Source organism: Pundamilia nyererei, unplaced genomic scaffold, assembly GCF_000239375.1.
Source record: "Pundamilia nyererei isolate P.nyererei 1_Seehausen unplaced genomic scaffold, PunNye1.0 scaffold00329, whole genome shotgun sequence".
In the NCBI taxonomy this organism is placed as follows: domain Eukaryota; kingdom Metazoa; phylum Chordata; class Actinopteri; order Cichliformes; family Cichlidae; genus Pundamilia; species Pundamilia nyererei.
The window spans coordinates 23,969-34,450 of record NW_005187730.1 but is presented as its reverse complement, the minus strand read 5'-3'; the positions used below and the strand labels follow the sequence as shown (position 1 = coordinate 34,450).

At 42.0% G+C, this 10,482-nt stretch overlaps 1 protein-coding gene across 10 annotated transcripts in view; it reads left to right on the top strand.

The window, feature by feature from the left end:
- The window catches only part of afdna (afadin, adherens junction formation factor a), a 116,128-nt gene that overhangs the window by 92,406 nt on the left and 13,240 nt on the right, over positions 1–10,482 (top strand). For 7 of the 10 annotated variants that reach the window (XM_013915593.1, XM_013915595.1, XM_013915596.1 and 4 more), the window contains 10 exons: positions 1,700–1,818; positions 3,100–3,300; positions 4,334–4,425; positions 4,621–4,821; positions 5,347–5,485; positions 6,055–6,454; positions 7,072–7,316; positions 7,403–7,617; positions 8,124–8,303; positions 10,158–10,196. In XM_013915593.1, coding sequence (XP_013771047.1) covers positions 1,700–1,818; positions 3,100–3,300; positions 4,334–4,425; positions 4,621–4,821; positions 5,347–5,485; positions 6,055–6,454; positions 7,072–7,316; positions 7,403–7,617; positions 8,124–8,303; positions 10,158–10,196 — 1,831 coding nt within the window. The remainder of the gene's footprint in view (positions 1–1,699; positions 1,819–3,099; positions 3,301–4,333; positions 4,426–4,620; positions 4,822–5,346; positions 5,486–6,054; positions 6,455–7,071; positions 7,317–7,402; positions 7,618–8,123; positions 8,304–10,157; positions 10,197–10,482) is intronic. The other 3 variants (XM_013915598.1, XM_013915597.1, XM_005751832.2) reach the window with 1 other exon arrangement.

Below are 10,482 nucleotides of genomic sequence, written 5' to 3'. Positions count from 1 at the left end.
GCTTGATTTTTAGTGTTATTACCTGCATTGTGACAAAGAGTCAAACTGGATTAACAGATCATTAAGTTAATTGCTTTAGCATGCAGGTAGCAGCTAAAGCAATTAACTAATTTTTCTAGATTTCGAGTTTTTGTCATGGTATCATAGCGTGGTAATCTCAACTCCCAGCAAGTAGAGATTAAGGGATTTTTACCCTTTCTGTCAGACATAGATGTGTATGTAAAGCTGTGATGTTTCCAAATATGGATTTGGAGCCTGTTTTCCCCTCAGCGCCAAGGGGCTGATGTTACATTCCCAGAATCACTTCCAGTCAAACAGTTAGCTTCTGCCCTACAACTATTTATAGGATTAGGTTAAAGCTCCATACACAGGGACATGTAACACATAATAGCAGGCATCCTGTGCGTGTCTGAGTGACACATCAGCATTGGAGCCAAAGTTGGAATGAAGCGTGTCTCTGGTAGTGACAAATATAATCCCTGCCTCCTCTGGTTCATAGTAAAGGCAGTTGTTCTTCCCGTTATTAACTCACAGCAGTGCTGGGGGCTGCAGAGCTGTCCAGACTTCCCACTCAAAATGTATTTATTTGAACAAAAAACAAAAACAATGTGCTCGACCAACAAGCATCAGGAGGCTCTGGTGCATAGGCTTATTAAGACCATTATGTCTACATGATATGAAATTTGTGTTTTAGTGAAGTTCAATCAACATTTCAGGCAAAACATGAAACACCTTGTGAGAATTTGCTCCTTTTTAACAAACTTTAATAATATTTGAAACAATATTGACAATGAAGCTGGAAGAAAATTGGTACAAAATTAAAATCTCGAAACTTTTATTTTATAATTTAGAATAACTTAGAATAAACCTCTGTAGCCACCTGGGTGTTAGATACAACCTTGTCTGTCTACACGTTCTTTTACCAAAAAAGGTACTTGGATTTTTATTTTATTTTTTCCAGTCATGTCCTCATCCCGTGTTAGTACCTCATCGCTCTGTGGTCTCAGTCTTATACAATCACATTCTTTTCTATATGTGTCATATCTTAACCGCTTTGCCTTACATAAGAAACATGTCGAAGGCATTTTGCTTACTTTTGAAGCTAAAAAAAACACCAGTTAGTACAATACATTCAGATTATATTTATCACGTGGATACAAGGAAACCGCACCATAGCAACTTCAGTAACAAACTAAAAAGAGACACAGGTCAGGTCTTCTTGTCTGACATGCTTTAAATCCCTGAAGTGTTTAAAGTAATCCAAAAAACAGACAGCGATCAGCATAAAAGGTGATCATAAACCAAAACTACAGGTACCTAATAATGGTAATCACGGTTGCCGCTCCTAAACATGTGGCCACCTGATAAACTGCCACTAAATAAGCCAAATTAAACATAATCACAAGTCACACAGTTGAAGTTTGTCTATGAAAAAACAGTCAGTTAAATTTAAATGTATGTATACATCTTAGTTCATCTGATTGTGGTATGGATCGCCACAGATGCAGATTATAAATTGTTTGCCTAAAATGTTGTGTTGTTCTTCTACCCTATTTTTTAATTATGAAACCCTTAGACAGCCACAACTGCGACTCCACACTGGGCTAAGTTTGTCCCAGAGAGTGGGGCTGTGGAGGGGCTGCAAAGAAACTTGGCTCAGTGTGTCCCTCTGTAATTTGTGCTCCCCCCTCTTGTTCAGGGCGGCAGAGCTGATGACGAGGACGGGCTCAGTCGTCACTCTGGAAGTCGCCAAGCAGGGAGCCATTTACCACGGACTGGCCACCCTCCTCAACCAGCCGAGCCCAATGATGGCAAGAGGTGAGCGCACACACAAGAAGCAGGATTTTATTCATGACTAAAAGTTCTGGTGTAAGGTTCTGGATGTAATTTTGGAAGCGCTGATGATTTGTGTAAATCTTTGTGACTTATTGATAACTTTGATGGCTTATTAATCAAATTAAATCAACTGAGAATTGATTTTGAATTCTGGTTAGTTGTCTTCAACTATTTCAGCCATTATTTGTACAGATAGATGTAAAAACTTGTCTTGGGTTCAACCTTTTCCACACGCATGCTGATTTTTCTCTAATTTTGGTATAAATGTAATATTTGTATCTATTTTTTTTGAATAGATACAAAGGTTGTTTTCTTCTCTTTTTTTTTTAAAGGATTGGTAGTAAGACACAAATGAACAGCAATAAAATGAATAAAATCATTAGGAGTTTTAAAAATAATGAAGCCATTTTTCTACCTCTGTTACAATTCATTAACTCAATCAACAACCCTCAGAGGCATTTAAAAACAGCCACAAACACGGCTCTCTAAAGTATTTAAAAGTGGTAATGAATGAACTATTGTTGGTCCCACTGAAGGGTGTGCCAGTAATTTGGTGTTGTGGATGATGGAAAAGAAGCAGGCTTGTCCAGACAGTGTGTCCTTGTTGTCTTCTCTGCAGCACAGTAAAAATCCTGCTAGCAGACTGGAGGATATAATGAGAGCTTGTGGTCAGAGCCAGCTGTGTGTGTGTGTAGACACACGTGCATGGCAGAGTTTACAGGGTTGTCTGGCTCTGCGCTGGTCTTTGTCTGCTTGAGCGGTGACCCCAGGTTCATTAAGGAAGCGTTCTGGCCGGGCCAGTCTGTGGTCCACGATGACGATGAAGGCGTGTTTCTCCCAAATTCCCTCGACCGCAGACTCTTGCACCGCTGACAGAGACGTTTAACAAGCAGACGTCGAAGGACGGTCTTTAGTTACAGGAAACTGGACAAGCTGAGCAGGAGTGTAGATTCTCACAGAACGATGGCGTGAAGCCAGAAGAAGAAACAAATTGGTAGCTGTGCTGTATGGATTTTATATGAACCTATGTTTAAAATACACTTAAATGCCTTTAAATTAGCTTCAGTCACAATTACAGACGCCCCAGCAGGAGATCAGCACTTTGATGTGTGTTTAAAATGGTCTGAGACAACAAACGACTCCAAAGAGATTAAATCAGTTGGGCTCGACTAGAACAAAGGCTGACAAACTGCAGCAACACAAAGATTCACTTTTTTCTTTTTAACTGTTTTCCTCTGCTCCTGTTTCTTCTTTCACCTCCAGCGTCAGACCGAGGCCGTGAGAAGAACGGGAAAATGCGACCAAAGAGTGAAGGCTTCGAGCTGTACAACAGCTCGGTGCAGAACGGCTCTCCAGAGAGCCCGCAGCCCGGCTGGGACTCTTACCCCGAGCCAAAGAAGATGAGCGGAGAAGACCGGCTCCTGAAGAACCGAGCCGACCATCGCTCCAGCCCCAACGTAGCCAGTAAGAAAGCTGCTTATTAATTATTTATTATAGTGTCATTTTAATAATTCCTCTTGTTCCGCCACAAATATAAGGTGAACTTTAACTTTAGTTCTGCACAAAATAATGAAACCATTCCTACTTATTTGGTTTACAGACTGTATATTTAAGAAGGATGTACCCACTGGGATGTCGCGCATTGTTTTAAAGCCTTTAGTTGGCCATGTTTGCTGTCACAGTGTTGTCTGTTTTGGAATCGGATATGGTCATATTTGGTTAAGAGCTTGGGCTGCTAAATTATCAATGATAGCAAACTTTCCATGTGTACATGGATACTTAATAAAGTCAGTTTTATTTATATAGCACATTTAAAACTTGGCTTGAATTGTTGCAGGTAAAGCCAAGTGCACAGTGTCGGCACCCACCTGTCACTCAAAGCAGCCACATCACTAATAATACATAACTTTAAGCTTTAATACAGTTTAAACAGATGAAGTATATAAAAAAAAAAATCATTGTTCTTTACTATGTTTGAAATCTTCCTTTCATGGTATTTCACATCCCAACAAATTATATGTAATTTATGCTACAAGCTGGGAATTTCCTTTTACAGCATGTAAAATATCTGTAACAAAGTAGTCTAAAGGGCAAAAGGTCAGTACCATAAATTAAAATATGAAACAGAAACCAAATGGCTCAATCAATTAAGAGGAGAGCATAAAATCATTCATAGTTCAATTATAATGCAAAAAAATAAATAAAACAATTGATCCATTGAGCCATCGCTGGTCAACAGCGTTTGGTGTGGGCAGTAAAGGAAATAGGAAAAAAAATAAAACCGCCCTCATGTTATTCTGTAGCTACTCCACCCTGATTTAGAAACACAGTGGCAGCCAGTTTTCCTGCTGCTGGAAAAATATTTATTTTCAGAAGAAAAGAAAATATTTTCAGCAACCATTTTCATTCTTCTGTTCCTCAGTAATTGTGTATTGGTGGGACTTTTTGTTTTTTTGTTACTGCACTAAAGCAATGGTTTCTCCTGCCTCTGCTTCAGATCAGAGCCAGAGTCCTGCAAACAAATCAGTGTACCCCGGAGGACCTGGCACCAAGATCACCTCCGTCTCCACCGGGAACCTGTGTGCAGACGTAAGTAACCATCAGACTGAATCCTTACCCTTATGGGAAATGTAACAGCAGAGTGACACAACATTTGAGCACACTCGGTATGTTGAGCAGACATGAGAAATCATTTATCAGGTTTATGGCTTAGTCTTGTTTATTCCTGGAAAACCATCTCAAAATATTTTGTTTTTTTTCACACGCTTGTTTTTTGTTCCTCAGGATGAGCCCTCTCCTCCCCGCCCAGAGGCCTACCCCATCCCAACTCAGACATATCCCAGGGAGTACTTCACCATCCCAGCCTCCAAGAGCCAGGATCGGGTGGTGGGACCAGGGCAGCAGGGGCCCCCACCACACTGGCAGGGTATGGAGGACAGAGATCGCCTCCCCATGGGCGATAACATCCACAACAACAGCATGCAGGTACGGAAGCTTGAGATACTTTTCAGATACTGTTTTTCTGGGCGTTACAACGCTCTATGAGACCCAAAAAGATTAGTAAAGTTTTATTATTCATCAATGTGTTTTTCCAAATCACATTTTGGTGACACAGAAATGTTTGAAGCCATCAGCTTGTTGACAAGCCGATCATCATCTCCTTCTCCATCCTTTTCTGGCTGTGAGCTCCTCTCATCTTCGTCCTCCCAGTTTTGAGCATCGTTTGTTCCATCTCTTATGAGTCACCGTGGTTATATCTGCATATGCAAAGGCTTAAAAAGTGTCACAGGATTGAAGAACATATTTAAACATTAGAAATACAATTTAAGATAACATAATAAAACAGACAAACTAGAGCCTACATAATAACCTCTAAGGTAAACTTGGGAATGTAATAAGTAGCTGATTGAGGTGATATTGATTATTTGTGTTTCCAACCACCCCCTCCTCTCTCCTTTTATAACGCATACTTTTCCTCATCTAATATTTAATGTTTTGATTGCTTTGCAGCGGATTAATCACTCTCAGGAGGACTTGTATCCACCACCAGGAGGCATGAGGCCAGATGAGCGAATGCAGCCACACTACCAGCACCGGGACCTGGACTACCCACACAGAGATCTCGAATACCAGAGAGGTCCACCTGGAGGTAAGAAGGAAAACCTGACTTCAGATCGGATCAGAGAGGATGACAGAAAAAGGACCGCAGCACCTGTTAGTGTGTTCACTACCAGATTATACAGCATCTTAAAGTCAGCATCCAAATGTCCCTTAAAAGTTGATTATCCTTCATGATTACATAAAACACACAAATCATGATATTAAATTCAAGGACCAGAGCAAAGATAATTTGCTAAAGCATAGCAAATCAGACATGCTGTCATTTCTGACATTCATCAGATGAAAACAACAACAAAAATAATAACTAAGTTGTAAGTTATTTCACTTTAAAAATAAATATAAAAATCTAATGTTTTGGACTGCAGATGCCCAGGAAAAACACTCTGTAGTTTTACCATCACCAAGCCTCCATCTTTCTTCAGAAAGCTGATTAGTACTAAACTATTGTGCCAACATTAGTGATAAAATTCATTTTTAGGCTAAGAGGGTTCAGAGGTACTGATACTGGTTTTTCATGGAGGTTTAAAGGCTTAGAAACCACTGTGCAGTTGGTGTCCCTGGTCAAGCAGGTGACCATGTGTTTCTTTGTGTCTGCAGGTCTGGTAGGGCCCGACCACTGGGCTCCACAGCCGCAGGTGTCCTCCTCCCTGGAGTCATCAACATCAAGCCAGGAGCATCTCAACTTCTCCGCGTCCTCCTCTTCTTCGAACAAGACCCAAAACCAGAAGACCGGCCCGGGCAGATGGAAGACGCCCAACGCCCCTCACACCGTGCCGCCGCATTCGGCACAGCCGCCGTCTCGGTCTGACCTGCCCCCTCCTCCTCCTCCACCTCCAGCAGCTTACCCCGAACCCTACGACCCACAGCCGGACCTACCGCTTCCGCCCCCTCCAGCTGCTATCAACCCAGTAACGGCTCAGCAAGCTGCTGACCGCAAGAAGAGAGAGGAGCAGCAGCGCTGGTATGAGAAGGAGAAGGCTCGGCTTGAGGAAGAGAGGTGGGCTTGTTTTGTTTATTGAAATGTTAGCAAAAAAAGCATCTTTGTTATTTACTATTTACTATATCCGGCTTGCTATTTATTATTTCTGAGGGAAGATGTAGACAAGCATTTATGCTTTAAAAATAAAATGCAAATAAAGTCATGTATGTAACTCTTCAACGTGTTGTTTAGTCTTTGCTGATACAGAGATCGCTACATCATCAGTATACGCTGTGCTTCTTTACATTTGCAGTAAATGAACTCTGCACCCTTCTGTCTAGTTACCAACAATGCTTCAGTAGGTGGTTTTGTCTTGATGTGCCCTCGTTGTACAGAACCTTGAATGTGGAATACTTTGCAGAAAGATCTAAACTAAATATGATCTTAAAAGAGGAATGCATCAGTGTTTGTTTATATATAAAATAATGTATATTCTGCCTTTTGTTTTATGCTTGTTGCATTTTAAGACCTTGGCCAAGTCACCCTTTTAAATGGCACTTTCTCTAAAAGCAAAAACGTATTAGTACAGGATTCCCATTTTTCAATTTAAAAAAAAAAAACAAGGTGATGTCATACTGCTACATTTATGCATCTGATTTTGAGTATTAATGATGATGATATTGATGCATTTCCAGGGATAGGAAGAGGAGGGAGCAGGAGAGGAAGTTGGGTCAGATCCGGGCCAACCCTGTCATGCCCGTCCAGCCTCACAACGGAGGAGCCATGCCTCCTCCTCACCACCAGCCCCCTGTGGCCTCCATGGCTCCACCTCAGCCTTACCACCCCCCACAGCCTCAGCCTCCTCCACCCAGACCAGAGAAGCTGGCCAGTCTGCCGCGGTCTGCTGTACCTCCTCCTGCTAGTGCCTCCAACCCTGCTGGTAACAAGAAATGTATTAGTTACTTCTTGTTTAAACAAATAAACCAGTCTTGTCTCTGTAATAACTAGTATTCAATATGCCTGCAGGCATGGACACAGTGATCAGGGAGCTGCTTCCACAGCAGCAGCCGCGAACCATCGAGAGGCGAGACCTGCAGTACATCACAATCAGCAAGGAGGAGCTGACGTCCAGCGACAGTCTGTCTCCAGATCCTTGGAAGAGAGATGCCCGAGAGAAGGCTGAAAAACAGCAGCAGCTTCACATCGTGGATCTGCTGGACAAGGAAATCCAGGAGCTGCAGGTACTTTTGTTCACAACAGTGGGAGGAGTGATTTGAAATCAGAGATCATGTTTTAGAAGGAAGTAGCAGAATTAATGTGATCGACTTGACATTATGAGGATATTGTGGAAGAGTATGATCAAAACTGCTATGCAAACTGTTATTTTATCTTCTTGCCTCAAGTAGGAAATATTTAATGGTAAAAACCAGTAAAGATCATTCAAAAGAAAGTAATTAGGTCAGCTATTGTTAGAAATGGTTCACCAGATATTGATATCAAGTGGTAGGTGCAGGGTGTAAATGTTGCATCACACAAAAGTATAAAAGATATGATTGTTAGAGAGGTAATATATCTCACACTCTTTCCACTCCTGCATCTATGCGTGGATAGAGCAGGGTTTAACCAAAGACATAAAGCTGGATTTCTGTAAAAGCTACTGGCCGGTGCCCCGTTCTGATACTTAGATGACCTTGTGGCTTATTCCGGTAAGACGACTTCAGTTTCTAAACATCATTTTGTTTTGCAGGCAAAGCCCGAGCGAACAGCGGAAGAAAACGACCGCCTCAGGAAATTGATGCTGGAGTGGCAGTTCCAGAAACGACTGCAGGAGTCCAAGCAGAGCGACGACGAGGAGGACGAGGAGGATGATGAAGACGTGGACACCGTGATGATCATGCAGAGGCTGGAGGCCGAGAAGAGAGCCAGGGTAAGAAATGGAAGGAAATGACTGAGGGGGAAAAATGAGTTCATTTGAAGGAAGTAGGGAAGGTGCTTTTTTTTTCTTAACAAAAAGAAAAGGAGGGAGTCGAAATCGTATCATGTGCAAAGGCTGCTTTGGCAGAAATCAAACTTTCTGACTTCTGTTTTTCGAGCGTTACTACCCATCAGCTCAGAGTTCAGGGCGAGCCGCAGGAAATCGGGCTGATGGGGGGGAAAACAGAACCGCCTTTCAAATGCTAGAAGGGAAAATGGCTCCCACTATGAATGTCCTGCAATGTGCATCTGCAACATGCTTCTATCATCGCTTTGCCATGCTGAGCTGCTTAAATCTGATTGGCTGGAGGGGTGGATGGGAGGGCAGGCGGCAGCAGTGTCGTTAAAGCTGCTTTCACATCTCGTGGATGTGACTTTTATTTGAACAAACGCTGCACATGTGCAGCCTTTTGATTATTTAAGCACAGGTCTTGCACTACAATGGATATCAAATATCCAGTATTTTTAAGGTGAAGACGATGCTGGGTGTTTGAATTCACCGAGTCATCCAGCACGAGCCTGAGTGTGTGTCGAAACCTCAGGAGGAAAGTGCTTTTCTAGGTTCAGACACATCAGTTGTGCATCCATTTGGGTCGTGTGTAGATCTGCTGTGTGTTCCTCCCAGTAGCTCTGTAGTGAAGGTAACTGTTTTGTAGCTGACTTTTACCAGACTTTGACTGGATATTTTAGGATGCGGAACGTGGGTGTCTTTAGTAGCTGTGGATGAATCTCAGAGTTTGGTTGACTGTGTGAATTATTTTATTTTTTTATGTCTTTGGTTTGCTGCGTTCTTTTTCTTTGTTGAACTACTTTATTCATCTTGAAGACTGGTATACACTTGGTTTTAAAATCTGGGACTTTTGGCTGCTTACGAAGGGAATTTAGGCTCATATACACCAGAAACATATTTCAGACACTAATAGAAATGTGCAGGCGTTTCCAGCTGTTCACAGTGGTTGGTCAAAGTAATTTATAATGGGGGCACAGATAAAGTCTTTTTTACTGTCTATGAGTACTGTTCCCAAGTACTGAACTGGATAAAGTACGCAAAACGTAAAACGTTGGATAACGTGGTTAGAGGTTATTGTGACAGTATTACTAACATAAAATAATCCATTTAAATGCTGTCCAGTCATCTAATGTGCATCACTGCAGTGAGGAGTTATTGCTGATTTAGGATAATTGTGTCTCTTTGTGGTTGTTTGAGTGAGGTTTGTTTGACTTTTTTCCCCACGTGTGCATTAGTATGTACACTACCACAGGTATGTTCTGAAGTGGGTCCCAGACCACCAGTAAGGTTTGGTAGTGCTCCTCGGTGGTCTTTTACACCTGTGTTAGATTGTTCATAATGTATTTTTAAGCTAAGTGTAAACAGGGTCTAGTTTAGGTCTTCATGACTAAAAGTGGACATTTAGTCAGCTTACAGTAAATGGATAATACCACAAAATTACAACTTTCCCTAAGAAGTAAAAACTTCTTGGACTATTTTACTTTACCAAAGCTTCATTGATAAAGTTGAAGAGAAAAATATGGGACGATGAGCTCAACGTTAAAGATGTAGCTCTGTAGTTTTTAGATTTAAAAGCTTCTCATCAACAGAGTAATAAGACCAAACCATGTTTTCACTTTATTCTATGTCCTCCCCTGCTCCTCTCTTATCTCTGTTTTACTCTTTAGTTCCTCCCTCGATTTTCTAATCTAGTCTTAACTCCTCCTCACCTTCCTTTTCAGTATTTGGGTATTTCCTCCTCCAACTATCTCCCCTCCCTCTCTCACTCTCTATTCTCTTCTTCTTCTTCCTCTTCAGCAGCAGACTGCTGTCCCAGCTATCTCTGTTCTAGACTTGGTATGTTCATCCTGTTAATGACGAGTATCTTCTCCCTGCCCTTACATCACTTCCTGTTTCCTGTCTGGGCTTCCCACCTGCCCGTGTCTCTCCCTACCCATCTGGGCTTGCTGTTGTCGTTTCATCGGGGGTCGTGGTGGTAGACGGGACTGCGCCATGATTAGCTAACGAGCAGTTGGTCCTAGGATGCTTGATGTTGTTTGGCTGGGGAAGCTGTCCATCTCTTTGTCAACTCAAAACACCTGCTGGGGGACGGTGAACGAAGCTGCTGCTTAAATATTGGTGT